Raw genomic sequence first — 18468 nt, 5'->3', positions numbered from 1 at the left:
GGCACCCCACCTCCGGGCCATGTTCCTGGCGGCACACTCGGTGGGCTCCCTCCCGCTGGACCAGCGTCTGGCTACAATCGTGGTCATCCACAAGGAAGGGAGACCTCGGGACCGGGTTACATCCTATCGACCCATTTCGCTACTGAATGCGGAGCCCAAGATTCTTGCCAAGGTACTGGCCAATCGGCTGGTCGGTGTGGTGGGCGATTTGGTTCATCAGGACCAATCGGGCTTTATTCCCCATCGCAACACAGCCCTTAATCTGCGGCGTTTGCACGGTGTGCTCGCACGTGCCCCGTTCATACGGGAGCCGGCCATTTTGGCGTCCTTAGACGCCACTATGGCGTTTGACACGCTTGAGTGGCCATATATCTGGGCGATGCTTGCGAAGTTTGGATTCGGCCCAGGGTTCATCAGTTGGGTCAAATTGCTGTATTCGGGCCCATTGGCGCAGGTGGTGGTGAACGGAAGAGTGTCAGCTCCGTTCGAGCTGGGCCGGGGCACACGGCAGGGCTGCCCCTTATCGCCGCTCCTCTTTGCACTTGCCTTGGAGCCCCTGGCGGAGTGGCTGCGGTGGGAGCCTTCCATCCGTGGTCTCCGCTGGACCCCTGAGTATGAGGACCGCGTATCCCTATACGCTGATGACATCCTCTTGTACCTAGCTTCCCCACGTAAATCACTTATAGTACTGGTTGATGTTTTCCATTCATTCGGTCGTAACTCTGGTCTGGTCATCAACTGGGCTAAATCGTGTGTGTATGTTCTCTTTGGGGAGGCTCCTATCCTCCCGCGGGGCTGTCCGATCCAGGTCGCCCCGCGGGGATTTAGGTACCTGGGTGTCTTCATTACTCTGGACCCGGAGGCTCGGTATGATCGGAACTTGCTTCCCCCCCTCCAGCGTCTGAAAGAGGATGTCGCGCGCTGGCGGCGTTTGCCGCTTTCGCCGCTCGGCCGGGCGGCATTGTTTAAAATGATGTCGCTGCCGCGTTTCCTGTACGCGTTGCAGAACACTATGGACCTCGTCCCGGCGCGCTACTTCCGCGAAGTGGAGAGTTTGCAGCGCCGCCTGCTCTGGGACGGCAGGCCACGTATTGCCCTGGCGAAGCTGACGCTCCCATGGTATGATGGGGGGATTGCCCTTCCGGATATCAAACGGTACTATTGGGCCTCCCAGCTAGCCGCAATTAATCAGGGCCTATATGGGCCCGCCTTAAACCCGGCATTTGAAATGGATAGGATGCTCCTCCCAGGTGGTGACCATAATCGAGCGCTCTATTCTAGCGCGCCTGATGCTCGCCTAACGGGCCCCACGCGTGTCATGGTGCGCGTGTGGCACGCGGCCAATGCAGCTATGGGATGGAAGGACCGTCTGACCCGGGCGTCACCACTATATGCGTCTGAGCGGCTGGGCTCCTTGTGGACCTCGAAGGGCTTTGAGCAGTGGGACTTAATTGGCATTAGCAAAGTGGGGGATCTCTGGACGAGGGGAGGATTTAAAACGTTTGAGATGCTGCAGACGGAATTTCAGTTGCAGGGCAGCGAGTACTTTCGGTATTTGCAGGTCCGGCATGCGCTGGGCTCCGTCTTTTCGGACGTTGCCTCCATCCCGGAGTGTTCCCCCCTGGAGGATAGAGTGCTGGACGGACACGTCCCTGACAGCACGATCTCACTGATCTACAAAAACTGATCAACGACCGCTCAGACTTGTTGATTGCCCTTCGTGAGGCTTGGGTGGCCGATGGGTTGGAGCTGGACGACGAGGACTGGATCTCCGCGGTGGCCTCCCCGAAAGAGGTGGCCATACCGGCTCGCCTTCGCTTCGTCCAGCTCAAGATACTCCACAGGGTCTACATGACGGGGCCAAAGCTCCTGCGTATGGACTACGCCGAGGACGGTTTGTGTAAGCGTGGGTGTGGTGCGCTGGGAACTTTTCTGCATATCTTGTGGGAGTGCCCGGAGGTGGTGGGGTTCTGGCGTGGTGTGCATGAGGTGCTGCGAGTGGTCACGCATGTGGCGCTGCTGCCCGAAGCGAGGAGATGCCTGTTGAATGTGTGGGAGCCTACCGATTACTCGGTGCCGCAGACGTGGTGGGCGACTCTGGGGTATATGGTTGCCAAGCGTGATATTGCCCAGCTGTGGGGATCCCAGAGGCCCCCGACTGTCTCGGCCTGGAGGGAACATATGGATTGGTGCATGTTTCGGGAAAAGGTGGTGTATGTGGCGAGAGGTAAGCCTGCGACATGGGTGAAAGTGTGGGGCCCCTGGAACGCCTACCACGGGGGAATCTGTGCTCCACCGTTATTGCCCGATCTGTCGCCTGCCCCGTCCCCTTAGCCAACTCATCCCCCCAGTACCTGAGCATTAGGTGTACCCAGTCCTAGTTCTGATCTCTCCCCCCTCGTGAGATTCCTATGGATGGCTAGGATCCCCCCTCCAGGGGAGCACGTGTTGCTATTTCCGATTGAGGATTGCCTTGTGGGTTTGTTTGTCTTTGTTGTTCTTTAAGTTTAAAATGGAACCGCATAGTGGGGTCTGGACAGTGTGGCTCGCAACGATGTTACCTCCTGTGCATGCTCGGCCGCAGCACCATGTGTTTTATAAATGTATATCGTATGCTCCTTTCACTGCTAGCGGCCGGCCGGAAGGTTGTAGGCCCATATTTGTATATTTTTGAGTCTTGTAATAAACGGTTTCAAAAAAAAAAAAAAAAAACATTGAGAGGAGCATGTGGCCTTACGGCCGAAGCTGCCGACTTCAGAGCTGGCCCAGGGGCACCAGGTTCGAGTCTCGGCGTCGGCTCAGTCACTTAATCTAAAACTACCCCTTCATGCCAAAAATACAATCCTTGTGTAATTTAACTGGTGCTTATGTGAAGCACACTAATATCTCTCGGATAAACAGTGTACATGATGTGAATGATGTGATATCGTCTGGCCCGGCCGTCGTGTGCAAAGCAAACTGGCTGTAAACATCCACGTACTGACAAATTTGATGGGGCAGTTGTGGAAAATGCTCTCTTTATCAGTAAAACACACTTCCTTAGTGTAAAAAAGATTGGTGTGCTGATAATGTACATTTCACTTACTGCCTTCTCAAATTTGCTTTAAAATGCACCATTTCTCCACTCTTTTCAAGATTTTCTCAGGGGAGAACGCCCCAAACCCACCTTAGGTTGTTCGGGCTCGCTACGCTCGCTCTCTACAGTGCAGTATGAAAATCATTATACGCCTCACCACTTTCAAATGTCACCAGCCGCCACTGGGCAAGGAGTACTAAAGCATTGTGCAAGGGAGAATGTAACATTGGGGCGGGGAAGAAACACACCTGGAGAGAAGGACAAAGCTCACAGAGCAAAAGAGAGAAGAACATGAAGCGCAAGAGCCAGAGAGCAGAAGCACACAAGACATTGAGAACACATGGAAGTGACAGCAACACAGGAAGTGAGGGAGAAGCACACAAGGGCGAGAGCACCACAGGGTTGGGGGTGGGAATATGGAAGGGCACATGAGGAGACAAGGTGAAAACTGGTAAACATTAGGACTCTCATGGAATGCTTAACCAAAAACAAAAAAAAGCTACCTATAAGCGAGCAGTGGAAGGACAGAAGACAGTCAATCCGACAGATGGTAAAGAGGCTATGCTACAGGCTAAGGACAAACACAAGATGGACAAGCTGGGACAAGGAAAGCCATCAAAGAAGAAGCAAGAAAACAAGAGTGAGAATAAAGCCAACCAATTTAAGCCTCTGTCAGCCTCTAGGTCTTGTGCCACCAAACAGCATGCACTGTCTAGTAGGCCGGAAATCTTTCGCAACGGCAAATTAACTGGGCAAAATATAATTCCATCTTAAAATACAGCAATGAAACTCATCTCATCAGGATTCAAAGAGGGAGAGCATTATTCCATTTTGATTACAGTTGATGTAAAATTGAGGAAAAGCACATTACCTACGAAGCCAATACCAGTCTACAAGAAGCACTGGCAAAGCCAATAGGAGCCAGTAGTAAAATCTATTGGCTTTGCCAGTGCATTTTTTGCGAGATAGCCGCACTGCAGTAGCAAATGCGCGGCGGCCACCTTTAAATGATTTGTATAAAGAAAAGAAAAGCATTCACGGATGGGCACCATGGATGTCAGCATTCCTTGAGCACATTAAACTATGCTGTTGTCGGATGAAACGCTACAGCATGACATTAGAGGTTTACATACATGCAAACAATCTTTCAACCTGTAATTTTACTGTGAAACAAATGATTTTGTGAAAACAGATCTTCAACTCAACAACTGCTATTCCATGACTTTGCATTTTGGAGTGACAAGATTTGCCTGTAGAAAAGGGCCTGAATGTTCCCCTTCTTCTTCATAATGACATGGATGGTTATAACGCTGCAGTGGTTTTTAACTGCGATACAATGTCTTTGCAGTTTGGAGTGGTGAGATTTGCCTGTAGAAAAGTGTCTGAATGCTCCCCCTCTTCTACATAACGACATGAATGGTCATATTGCCGCAGTGGTTTTTACTAAACATCGATGACGCATCCAACTCCATTATTTTAATTTATTGAATCATGAGGCTAAGTTGTGCATTGGAGTTTTACTGAAATAACTGAAATGTTTTGTTGCAGGAGAGCGCGTCCTGCCTGAAACAGCAGGCAATTACTGAAATAACTGAATTGTTTTGTCAATTGCACTCAAATTTCACGGGCCTACCATACTGGGTAAAAAAAAAGCGGTTGCAGTAGAGCGTGTCCTGCCTGCAAAAGCAGGCAGGAGAAAGTCATTAGAGAAAATAGTGCTCACAGACTGCAATTAAAACATCCCGAGTAACAACACATGTAAAAGGGGCAATCCTTGTGGAACGTTACAACAGGAGATAAGGAGGTACTAAGGAGAGACTACTAAGTCTATTGACTTCCATTCATCAACATAGTTGAGAATCTTAGATAGCACCCTAATGATTTTCTATAAGCTCAAAAACAAATTACATAAAAAATGGTCTGGAATAGTTACAGCAAGGGAGATATTGTGAGGTTATCAATCTGAGGAAATGGGATTTCAGTCTTGTTTTAAGTGGCAGAGAGGGAGCATTGCTCAGACATCTCCTACGGGCATAAAGTTCACTTCCCTCAATGCTGCTCTTAAGGTTCAATTGCTTATAGGATGATGATTGATGTATTGAAGCTTAAAAAAGAGAACTGTGTTTGAGACTTCATGCAACGCCTCCCACGTTATATCGGTATTGGAGAAGAGTAAATTGGGATCTACACCACTGAAATATGTGCTTATCGTGAAAGGAGCAGAGAAAAAAAGAGAACAAGCTCTATATTACAATTGTTGGAATATTGAGGCACTCCCTTCTGTGTTATTTTCTGTTTACATTTACCTATCGTTTTAGAGTAGTTTGACCATTAGAGGGTGAGTGCCTACTAATAACACCATATGAGACTAGCACCTGTGCGACCATCCGTAGCCATAACTACTCTTGCTCTGGGATTATTTAATGTTACGGAGGCTAACTCATCCACAGGGGATGCAAATGTCATGTTGTGTGGCTTTCAAAGCAAGTGATCAGGAAGTTTTGTAAACATTCTCTATTAATTTAAAATTTGAATTTTCACAGCCAGTAAACAAGAAGAATCAGCTGTCTTGTAAGCGATGTTAAGTAGGACATCCAGAAGCTGGAACACCTATAACCACTCTGATTCATCGTGAAGGCAGGCAGACTAAGAATAAGGTTCCGATTTGTCCACAGTTTTGAGGGGAAGCTCCAAATGTCATTGCCTGGTCTAGGAGTGATCTATTCCACAAACGCATAGGGACATGAGACAGACCGTGACACTATCTTCAGTCTGCTACGTGGCTGCCCGTGTCTCATGTAGTGGGTCTTTTTATGTCTCGCCTACGCAGCGCGCATGCGTCGCACTAGCAGATGACCTTTAGAAATTGGTCTGTCCTTTTCAAGCACTCGTGCTTGTGCTGGCATCCACCTTGCGGGAGCAAGCACACTAATTGAAAACAGATGACCCGCGCGCCGCTGCTCGCTCCCACAAGGTGGATGCCAGCACAAGCACGAGTGCTTGAAAAGAGCTGTCTGAATTTGCCTGCTCGCGGTCCAACTTTCAGCGCGAGGCCCGCGCTCTTGTTTCTTTTCTCTTTTCCCCGTTTTGGGTTTTCATTAAAGTGCACAGGGTCAATTGGTGAAAAGATGCCTCACATTGCTTTGCTTGGAAGAGATTGTTTTTCTGCATTTTTTGCTACGAAGCGCATCTAGCATACACGCTATTGAAAAGAGCTGTGTTGTGCTCCCTCATCGTGAACGTCTGCGTTACGTGGGGATTGCTAACAGTACGTTTTTCGGGGGCTACGACTGCCATAACGTTCTCTCTCAGCTAGCAATACGCTCTGGCTGCATTTCAATTGAATAAATTAAAAGGTAAATTCTAAATACCTACGGGCATGTGGTATGGGCTATGTTTGTTTAATTGACAATTATTGTTTTCCGGGGAAGATGATGTAGTATGTGGGTAAACTGTGTGTTCCTTTGTTTCTTTAAGGAAGTATTAGAATATTTGCATGTCATTGAAGGTTCTGATTCCTTAGAACCTTCTGTTTGGTTGCCAGGTGAGGGTCAGTTGTGCTTGTGCTTCGCCTGAGTAGCTCTTCCCTAGCTGTGGGTTTTTTATTGTGGACTTCTACAAATAAATACTTCATATTTTCTACTCCGCCGCTCCAGCCTATGTCATTTCAGCTTCATACCGTTACTACAGCGCACACGAATCAACCGCCTCACCTGATTTTTATTTGTGTTATTCTCACTCGTACTGCATGAGACTTGGGATATTTGTCAAACATTGCATGAAATTAAAATTTCGGATACTTCTTTAAAAGCAAATGCAGGGTGCATGATTTGAAAAAAATTAATGGGTCCCGGCACGCTGGGCTGATTAGTTAAAAAAATGCATATTTCAGGAGGGTTTAGACACTGCTAAGAGCAAACGTTGGTTTTGAATGAAAACACTGCTTATTTATGGTTCGAGTTCAGAGAAACAGTAAGCACTGTACAAAAGTGCATTTGTTTTCCAGATGTGTCCTTCGTGTACTGCTGTTGCTGTCACCTGTGTGCTTGTCTCCGGCACCCTTAGTATTGTGTTCAGCCACATGTGCTTCTCCTAAAAGCTCCCCATTCCTCTTTCTCGTCCATGTTGCTTCCTACCTGTCCTCCATATTGCTTACCCCACCTGTGCCTTTCGCGTTGCTTCTACCCCCACGTTGCTTCCCCTGTTATGCTTCTTGCCTCACCTGCACCCTTCATATTGCCCCCCTCCCCTCAGGAGTCCTCTGTTACTACTGCCTAAAAAGATGCTTGTGTGCTACATTTTTTAAAATGTACCAATCCAACTCGGATCAGCAAATAAAAAATAAACAAAGCCATTGCGAGACCTATTGGCTTTGCCAATGCTTGTTTAGTAGGTGGCAGCATAGCACTACATTGCCTTGCCACCATGCATTCTTTAGCCCAAACAGCAACCCACCCAGAAGGTGCAACTCCTCTGGGGCTTCCTCTGATCATTGGTCTCCTGCAGTTGGGTAACCCCTTGGAAGCCCCGTTACAAAACTGCTTCATACGAGCTGGTGCAGGGTACCTTGATGCTTGTTGTACAATCTGGTGGGCTCGCAGTTTAGGAATGTCATCATCGGCAGCCCCATTTGGATCATCCGTAAGTTAACCCATTACCTTTGATAGTAACCATACAATAACCTCTTTCCCAGAAGCCATTGTCCTGCCTTCTTTGCTGCGTGGTGCTGCAGGTTTTACCACTGCAAAGTAGGGTGTGGCTAAGGTTCTAGTGACCATCCCTACCCTGTGCAGAGTGAGCCGACCACATGACTAGCAGCATCTCCGCTGACAACAGCGGCAGGGTGAAAAACTACCAGCATGGCCTCTGGGTTGTCTCCGATCTACTAATGACTAGGATACGACAGAGATAAATACAAGGTTCATAAGTGAGAACCACCTGCATAATAGGAGGGCTCTGTGTGAAAAGAAGCGATCTGCCCTACGACCAAACCACACACTTACAAGAAGCCAAGTGAAGCACAGCGATGGAGGAGATCCCCACCTTAACAACCAAAGCAGTGCGCTCTTAGAGGTTGTATCATATGTTCACTAAAGTTATAAAAACCTGAAAGGCGGTGCAATGAATGCTGCAGCTGATCTGCTACTCAAGTGATCACCTATGTAGCAGCGAATGCCACAGCTGGTCTGCTTCTCAGCAGCTTCTACATTTCAATGAATGTCACAGCTGATCTGCTGCTGAGGTGATCCCCTACACAGCATCATATGCCACAGATGATCTGCTTCTCAATAGCTTTAATGGGGCAGTGAATGCTATAGCTGATCTGCTGCTCAGGTAATCACCTATGTAGCATTAAATGCCAACGCTGATCTGCTTCTCAGTAGTTCCTGTGTGTCAGTGAATGCCACAGCTGACCTTCTCAGCAGCTGTTTCTATGTAAAATCAAATACCACCGCTTGTCCGCTGCTCAGGAGATTCAGCACTGAATGCCGCAGCTGATCTGTTTCTCAGCAGCTTCTATGTAGAAGCAAAGGCCACAACACTTGCCTTTCTGGAACAGACAAGGAGTAGAAATCCCTGAGAGAACAACTCTGATCCGGATGTAGCAGATAACTCGAAGGAAGAGGGGACAGCTGAAGGAAGAGGGGACAGCTGCTGACACTGGCTGAGGTGCTCTCTGACAATTCGGAGACATTGATCAGCTCCATGTATACACAGCTGTGTGCCCGCCACCATCCACCGTTCTCCCACTACCAATGCTAGTTCTCTTTGTCAGCATATTAGGTGTGATGCACATTCAGTGTGTATTAAACCAACACTTGTTTCTTGCTTGCTGGAACCAAGGTGGAGGCACCCAATCATTTTCATGTCTAGACCGGCTGAGACTGAAACACAAGGACCTTTGAAATGTTAGTACACAGAATTAAAGGGGGTCCTGTTAAGAGCAAAGGATATCGGAAATGAACATCAGAAAAAAACCCATTAAGATTGCTCAACAATAAATTATCAAACTCTGATATCAGATAATATACGTTCACCCCGAGCCTCCCTCCAGCGTAGAGTGCTTTAATGTCAGCATACAGGGCAGGTAGGTAGGTAGGGTGCCATTGTGTCTACACCAGCAGAGGAATTATTGAATGTGTTTATGCAGCCCTGAGAGGGAAGGAAGGTGGGCTGAAAGGGACGCAGGGAAAGTATAAACTGCACAACACTGGCCTAGGGCTGGATAAAGAGCTCCCTGAAGGGTAGCGGACACAAGTCTAACAGCAGGGATCTTCAACTGCAAATTAAAGTAAGAGTCTAAAAAGAAAAAAAAGATCTGGATCATTTTTACTGGCCGACTTGAAGGGAGGAAGATAAGAATCTGACCCCAGATATTTCCAAAACAATTTCCCAGAATCCACGTTCTTTAGAAGGTCTGGAAATTGCTTAATCTCCCAACTTGTGCAATAAGTGCATTGCTGTTTATATTTCCTCCCACCCAAGTCATTCAACTTCTTGGCACAGAGAAAAGCTCAGAGCCAACCTTATGGCAGGGGAAGAACAGCTTGTGCTAAACTTACTTTATTCTTGTCCTGGACAACCAGTACTTTACCAGTGTCTTCATCTAACACGGCACCTGAAAAAACGGAAAAATGATGATCAGGCAGAATTTAGACTTTTTCTGCACACACATCTGACTTTTTTTTGATGTCTGGGGAAAAGGTGTGTGAGCTAGGCCCAGTGACACTCCACTGGAAAAGGTGCGCTGCGCGAAAATGGTGAAGGAGACATGCAAAATGCAACTTTTTAAGATTAAACAATAAAGACAACAATAGCGGAAAATGAATGCGAAAAGTTGTAGAAGAAAAACCATGTGGCTGCGTTCTTTCAAACACATGCATTATTTAACAAACAACACAAATAGACTGAATATGGCAAAGCAAATAATGCGATATTGCCTACTGCTGTACACGAGACAACACATAAGGAAGGACCCAAGGGCCCCCGTTTGGTTAGACAATGAAAACATACTTAAATGTCTGCAGAAAAAAGCTTTTTACAAGACATATATAAATGAGGAAAACAGAAGGATGGCATAAAAATACAATTTCAGTGTGATGTGGAAAACACGAAGCCTAACCTGGGTGAAGATTCAATACACGATTCCTTCCCTGGCAATGTACCATTAAAAGAAAAATAAATTTGGTGAAAATAAATTTCGCCGAAAAGAACGCACGCATACTAAATAAAACAATGCCCCAACATATAACCACGAAAAGAAAGTCGCTTTTTAAAGGCTACAACCACAATTTATAAAATCTCAATGCTGTTTTACTGAGCTTACAAGACAGTTTAAAATGTAATATTTAAATGGAGTTACCAAACAGTACTGAACGGATGGATGCCGGTTTGCCCTACAAATACATTACTATCGAACAAGGGTATACTGTGGACTTTTTTAGGCCGTTTTCTTCTAGAACGAAACTTAATGAATTAATCAGGTCCCGCTTGGTTAATTAAGAGTAAAACATCCAATGTTATGCTTTGTCTCTCAAACGACCACCTGTACGCTGTATTTTCTTTGCCCATTTTTTGCCACATTCTGTTTACTAAGTTTTATTGTCATACATGACATCTTGCATAAAACTGCGGAAGTTCAAAAGCAAGTAGTACCCTACTTTCTGTTAAATCTCATAACTTATAAATGTTAATTATTGCTGTGTAAATCCAGCATTACCAAAAGCAGCCCTCTCACGGTTATAAACTAAGGTACTGTTTTACGTTTGTGTTTTCTGTCCTGTATTCACATAGGGTGGTTTTATGTAGTACTTGACAATTTGGTTATTTGTGTTCCAAAAGGACTATCTGACCTACATACTTTTGTGTCCTTTCAAGACCATTGTAATAGCTAATTTTTCCCTCCCCGTATTTCAGTACATATCATTTCTTTAAATCGATTCCTTAAGTCTGGGAGGAGTGAAGCTTCTATGTTCTAGTTTAGAGAAATGTCACATAAGTGGAACCCACTGGCGTCAGAAGCTCTTTTCTGTTTGGTTGACGCAGGATGTTATTTTCTCCATCGCTAATGTGTGTCATAATCTAACAAATCAGTAGGATATATCTGGTGTTTCGCTTTTTGCTAATATAAGGCTACAGATTTCTGAGCGGCCCGCAGCACGTGACAATGTCCATTCATTGAATAGTATTTCTTCACTATTAACCAGTACCAGTCCCCATAGGGTCAAGGAGGAATCGGGGGTGGTGGGGTTTCCCTTAGTATCCTTGCTATGGCTAAGTATTTCTTTCCAGAAGATTAGTTTACACATGCATGTCCACCAAATGTGTAAAAAGGAGCCTTCTTCCTCACCGCATCTCCAGTGGCAAATCAGAGGCATTGGGGGAATGCACCACAGAGTCTCTTGGGGTCATGTGGCCTTGATACATTAATTTATAGGTTGTCTCTTATTGGGTGATGCTTTAAATGTTCTCGGAATTTCTGACCAAAGGGCAGCAAATGTTTCGTCCAGATATGTCTCTACTCACGTGCCCTTCCTACTTTCTACCCACTGGTTTATTATTTCACGGTCTTGAAAGGTTTAGTATATGTTTCGAGATGTGCCTTTTTCATCCTATTTTGACAGTAGGTTCTCAAAGTGTTTACTTAGCTGCATCTACATTGGTTGGGTGAAGGGGCCAGTGCCTGATTTGTCACTATTGGAACCTCTCTTTTTCTGTGATTCAGTCGTTCACTTTACAGTCCTGCAATGACCTAATCCTGCGTTGGTGAAACATGTCTCCAGGGGGTGGGGGAGGTTTTATATTCACCTTCTTCCTACCTATGAAAATGTGTTCTTTGTCCATTTTCCATGGCTTTCAGTTTTATTTCAAGGCAATTCAGACACCTGTCATGCATGGAATTTTGATTAACTTCTGGACTGAGGGATTACAAATAAAATCTAATCTAGGAATTTAGCAACAAAAACCTAAATAACAGCGAAACTGTGATCTTTGGAGTGTTGGATGGATCCAAAATCTGACTCAGGCACTAGTTGTGTCTTTCACTTAGGACCTCCTATAGGTGATTTTTAAATCCTTTTTGATTTTCACTCACAGCCAGCTTTCAATGTTTATTTGAGACTTACTGTATCCACTAAATCCTTATTGAGGGCTTTGGGTCTGCCCCTCGCTCATGAATTGTTGGCTTTCTTATCCATCTCAATTCCCTGGCTCTCCTCCCTCTCCTTGTTTTTGTCCCACTCAAGGAGCATTTCAGTCTCACAGTGTTTTGATTGAATGAACTGTATGCTTAAAATGCTCATGTCATAACCGTGCATTGCCGGGAATATTTTCTCTTCCTTACTCTCTCCACTTGCTCTACCAGCTCCCCGTTTCTCAGCCCTGCTCACTATATTTAAAAAAACAAAAAGATCTCGCCCAGCTCCTGTTTGCCCGACAAGCTTGCCGTCTGATGCCCACCACCAATACAGCAGAAGGCAAATGCATTTAGTTATTTTAAATTATTACAAGATGGCCACCTATACATGTGAGCACAATTGGAGGGCCTCTTAGAATGCATTTTCTTATACTTTACGAAAAAAACGGTCCAATGTAGAGGACACACACAGTGTCCTTTTTAAAATGCCTTTTCTTATGCTTTATGAAAAATAAAACAAGGAGGCTACCTCATGTGCACACAGACAGGTGGCCATTGTAACTATTTTTCTCATAAACATTGGCAAAACTAAAACATGCAGCAGCAAAGTCAATAGGTCTGTGCCTGGTGTCATAGGCGAGACATATTGAGTTTGCCAATTCTTGTTGTACATCGAAAAAGGTTTTACAAGCTTCAGTAAGAGACACCGTACAGACAACACTTAAGCAGTAGCAGCACAAGACTCCTTTACAATAAGCCCAGGTGCAGCATATGCACTGGCGTATGCAGGATTGAGACACAAAGAATAAGAGCACTGGAAGCTTCAGGTGCAAGTTACTAACTGGGTCAGTTGTTTCAGTTTGTGTGGCAGGAAGCAGGAAACTCCGGTTTTAAGATATGTGAATTGTCGATCTGTACTTTAGAGATGAGATTCAGAAGCCATGCAAGCAAGGTTAAAAAGTGGCCATTGGATAAAGAGGCACAGGGTGGGGAAACTACATGGGTATTGGGACAAAAAAAGTCACTCGCATGGTGAGGGTCGTGCTCCCCTGCCCTGAGTGAATGATACTTGGATCCCTGATGCTGATGTTTGTTGTCATGGACGAACAAGGATCATGCGTGTGCGCCATGACATAGGCCTGTCTCACACACTGCAGTCTTTTTGGACCTGGAGAGGTGCCCAGAGCGCTACCCTCATAGTGGTGAAAGGCTACTGCCTTTCACAGGAGTTAAGCTCCATGAGAACGGTGGTGCCAGCATACCATGTTGTGAGCAGTGGGAGTGAACAGGCCTTTTTACCTGTGTCACTGGAGTGAGGCCTACAGGCTCACTCAATGATGGCTCCTTTTCTGTGTTTAACTCACCCTTGGCCTACACTGGATTGGTGTGTACAACACAAGGCTGATGCAGTGCTGTGCAGTGTGTGTGTGTGTGTGTGTTAAATGCATGTGCTGGTGTATCTGTGCCTGTGAAAGGTACAACATACAGAAGATTCTATTTTGGGAGACCAAGGGCTAACTGGAGGAACATGGGGAGGTAGAGGAATCCCACCGAGACAGATTAGTGAACTGCTGCATTCCTCCGAGCTGGGTGGGATACACTGGAGGAAAGGAGAGCCAGGCTCTTCAGTGGATTTCAAAAGGTGTTCTTTAATTCAGAGAAGGGTCTCACGGAAGGGGCTTGGACACATCTCAGGAACGAGATGAGGCTAATAAGAGAATCATAAGAGTAGGGCTGCAGCCCTGTGGTAACCTTTTGATACACAAATCACGGTGGCTGACATCCAGGTTGGAACCTCTAGCCACTGCCATTGCCTGTGTTGTGGGGCTATCAGATTTGGAGTCACTCCTGCTGTGACAGACTGCTTTCTGGAGGAAAGCTACGGTATAGGAGAGGGCACTTCAAAAGGAAGCCGACCCTCAACATAAACGTCAAAGATCTGTCTCTAAATCATGTTAGGTGTCTGGAAATGGAGTATAAAGAGGGTCTCTCAAGGCCCCCAAAACTGTCACCTTTGAAGCAGCCAGTTGGGCTGTGCGAGGAGGAGAAGCTCTGCAAGACTTTTGCCTGTGACTAGGACTGGGGGCTGAGGCCTGCCTGTCTCCAAGCTGGGTGAGGGGCCATCACTCGGGGAATCCAAGACCACATGCAGCTCGAGCCTGGTGCACCAGCACCTGCCTGCTTGCCTGCCAAGACCAGTGTGCCCTGAGAGGAACAGGAGGTGTGAGAAGTTGGCCTGATGTATGATGTCACTAGTTCTAGTGTACACCTTATATCAGTCCAAATACCCTTATGGTGGTGGTTGTAAAGTCAACCTTATAGACCAGCTATCCTAGTGGTAGCATGGACAAGAGCAGTCTTAGGCTAAACTCTGAATGGCATGTGAAGCCAGCTGTGATACCATATATAATCCCTTGAATACCAAATGAAAGGACACCACAACAGATATATATATAAAATAAAGTGTATTTATTCTAAGCAAACCCTCAGCACTCTTTATGAGATTAGAGGTAAGTACAACACAGTCTTATTTAAGCATACATTAAGTCACACAGGTAAGTAATACAGTTAGGCCCTAGGGGCCACGCAAACCATATACTAAGTAAGTGGTATAAGAACCACTGTCACGGAAATAGAATAGGCCTAGGCCTAGGGAATCGCTGGGGCTACACTACACTAGCGTTAGTTAGGAAGTGGGAGGCCCACGGGATTCGTGTGCAGAGTGGAAACACTCACGCGTAATGCGTAAAAGTCAATAGCAATAGTACAGTTTAGAAAACGGTAGATTTAGGACACTTCCGGAGTAGCTAGGAAGTTGAGACTTGAAAACTAGACACTAGGATAGTCACTATCCTGATGAGCACCGGAGTACCCAAGTTACCTAGCCCACAGGCTGCGGGTGCATAGGGGTGAAGATGCGTCGTTTTCGTCGTCGACTCCTATGGATGCCTGAAGAAAGATGCTGACAGGCAGTCAGTGAAGAGTGTCCGGTGGATCCCAAGGCTGGGATCAAGAAGAGAAGAAACCTGCAAGCAGAAGGGACAGAGTCAAGGTCACTAGCCAGTGACCACGTGGAACCAGGAAGGAACCAGGCGATGTCGTGAAGATTGCAGGTGAAGGTGAAGCTTGTCGCTGCAGCCAGGAGGACCAGGAAGCGTCGAGGACGACCAGGACCAGGAGGCGAGCTGTCCCACGAAGGCTCTTGCTGTCGGCGGCGTCGAAGTTGGACTAGGACTCACCAAGCCTTGGCAAGCGGAACCCACGAAGAACGAAGGACTTGCTTCTGGTGCAGACCAGGAAGGTCTGGGGTGCTTCTTCTTTGCAGAGAAGCGGGAGCCAGTCTGGAGGAGCCAAACCAGCGCAGAAGATTTCAGGGTGCGTCGTCACAAAGGCCACTAGCCAGCGGGCAAGCAACCGGACAGACGCGGCAAGCAGGAAAATGCTGAAGGGCCCCACGCAGGACTCGTGGAGTGTGGGGGGCTGATCTTCGGTGCAGATGGTGCTTGGGGTTGGGGCTTCTCAATCCCCGGTGCACAACTTCGAGGGTACCTCAGAAGCTGCGCTTTAAGTTACTAGCCACTTTTCCCAGGTAGCCGGTCCCACGTCGCTCGTCGCCTCCACGGATCTCAGCTTTGCTGTCGATGTGGATCAGGGTCGGAGAAGTCTGGAAGTCACGGCTCTGGTCAGGCTCTGCAGTCGGTTCCTCGTAGAACGTGGGCAAAGCAAAGGGTAGTCTCTTGATGGTGCCTGTTTGCACAGGGTAGCCACTCCTTGGCTACAAGGGAGATTCTTCAGTCTTCTTCTTTCGTCGAATGTCGAAGGTCCAGAGTTTCTGTTCAAGTTTGCAGGTTCAGGATAATCTAAAGTCTTGAGGCCCAACTCCCACTCTTATACTAATCTGGGGGGCTGGGATACCTGCTAGGTCACGCCTTATGGGTGGGACCTGGGAGGGGGTGGTTACACCCACTTCCCTTTGTCCAGTTTCGCGCCAGAGCTGGGGCTGGAGTGCCCCAGCGCCGGTTTGAACTGGACTATGCAAGCAACACCTTGTGTGCCCCAGGCATGTCTCATTCCTTTCAGCCCACCCTGCCCCAATACACTAAAGGCTGTCTGGGGAGGTGCTAGCACCTCCCCAAGCAGGAAACCTATTGTCCAGGCCTCCCTGGCTGGGATCACTCCCAGCAGCAGGAGGTCAGACTTGTGTCTGTGGCAGCAGCATCCATTTTGTGATGCTGAGGCTTTGGTTAGAGTTAAACAGCAAAGTAGGATTTTAACATGTCTCTCCCTCTAGAAGGGAGGAATAATATCCTCATCACCAGAAATGGTATGGGGGTATTATTCCAAAGTGTTAGACACCTTACACGACATGTTTTGATAAAGCCAAACCATAGTTACCATAACCGTTTAAGATTATAAGGTACTTTAAGAGTATATGGTAGGCTATATCATAGAACAGCTATAAGGACATGGTTCCGAAAGCTGCAGACAGGCTCAGCTCATGCTAGAGCACCATCTCACATGTTACCAAGCACTCTGCCTCCAGGATTGTTAAGGCCTGCCATAGGAGTGACTGATAGGTACACATGTGTCTATATATAAGGGTAGATATAGGCATACTATATCTAAGCAAGGGGTGATTACACGACCTTGCCCCAGCTGAGTGATCAGCCAGTTGTGTCTGATTGGAAGGCCAGACCAGGGGTGGCATAATACATGCTGCAGCCCCTGGGAGGCCTAGGGTACACCTATGCCCTGGGTACCTAGGGTACACTGTACAGGGTCCAATAAGGTGATCCTTACCAATTGGGAATGTACCTAGAGTACATGGAGTCCATTTTAAAGAGAGAGCAGACAGCCTGAGACCCTGAATGGCAGGATCTCAGGCCAACTAAGTCGAAAAACCAGCTAGACACTAGGCAAAAAGTTGGGGGTAACCATAGTCAGATATCCACCTTCCTACACAACCCCCCCCCCAAACGAAAGGAGATAAGGCTGGCCTTGACAAGGTAAGCCTCTATTGCCTAAGTGGCCATATAAGGAAGAACCAGCACTGGCATGGTTACCCCCTGTCTCATGGTCCACTAAGCAATCCCTCACCCTAAAGGTATCATAGGGTCTCCACCATAGGGAATCACTACCTTTGGTGTGTCTTTGCAAAGTAAAAGGCTGGTGTTGAGATGGAGTACTGAAGTGAGTGTCCTCAAAGTGAGGCCTCAGCTTCCTCCAATCATCCTCCACCATGGATGCCTTTCTTTCTTTCACTGAGTTGCACTGTGCTCTCAGGGTCAGCCTCTGGCTACCTAAAGCTGGAGGCTGGGTCCCTTTTGTGGGCTTACTGGAGGGACAGGTCAGGTTTGGGGCCCTAAGGTCCCAGGTTTGCCTGTGCCCAACAGAATCCCTCTGGGGGAGGTCCCTAACTACCTGTAAAGGGGATCCCTCAGGAATGTTTTTACCCATCACCTGGCTAGGGCTACTAGCCAGGCAATCCTCATTCTTTTGATGGGGGGGTTCTTGTGGACAGGGGCCCTCTTGGGGTCCACTGGCCTCCCTGACCTCTGCAGCCCTGGGCTGACTGAGGCAGGGTAGAGAGAGGCAGGCTACCTGCACCAGACTGGGTCCCACCTTGGAAGGGGCCACTGACATCAGAGGCTCTGCCAGGCCAGGCCTGGCTACCTCTGGGGCAGTTCCTTCACAAGGGGTGAGGTCAGATCCCTGAGGAGGCTGACCTTTTCCTAATGTCTGGGGAGAGGGAGACTTTTCTTCCTCCCCACTACTCTCTGTTTGTGTGGAGTGATCCATAGTTTCAGGCTTCACTACACCTAAGTCAGTCTGAGTATGGGCTGAGACCATTACAGCCTTGCCAACCTTTTCAGGAAGGCTCTCAGTTTGTGTTTGAGCTGTGACTGTCACAGCTCTGCCAATCTCTACAGGGAAGTCTGTCTTTGCCTGGGCTGTGGCTACCACTGCCCTTCCAACCTTTTCAGGGAGGAAATCTACTTGGACAGGGGTTGTGGCTGGCACAACCCCACTACCCTTTTGTGAAAGGCCTACCATTTTAGAATGGGTGTCTTGTTCAACTCCAGCCCAAGCTGAGAGTTCTAAGTCATTCCCCAGTAAGCAGTCCACAGGCAAGGTTGGAGACACTGCCACCCTTTTAGGGCCAGTGACCCCTCCCCAGCTGAGACATACCTCTGCCATGGGGTGACTGTTCTGTTTGCCATCAATGTTAGTTACCTGGTATGAGAAACCAGGCAAA

The 18468-nt window shown here is 47.3% G+C and overlaps 1 protein-coding gene across 1 annotated transcript in view; it reads right to left on the bottom strand.

The window, feature by feature from the left end:
* Nucleotides 1-18468, bottom strand: part of NUDT6 (nudix hydrolase 6) — a 114131-nt gene that overhangs the window by 29818 nt on the left and 65845 nt on the right. Inside the window, exon 3 of the mRNA XM_085641547.1 lies at nt 9640-9695. Within this exon, the coding sequence (XP_085497673.1) occupies nt 9640-9695 (56 nt within the window). The remainder of the gene's footprint in view (nt 1-9639; nt 9696-18468) is intronic.

The sequence above is a fragment of the Triturus cristatus genome, chromosome 2_2, assembly GCF_964204655.1.
Source record: "Triturus cristatus chromosome 2_2, aTriCri1.1, whole genome shotgun sequence".
Lineage (NCBI taxonomy): Eukaryota > Metazoa > Chordata > Amphibia > Caudata > Salamandridae > Triturus > Triturus cristatus.
This window is presented reverse-complemented; position numbering and strand designations above follow the sequence as displayed.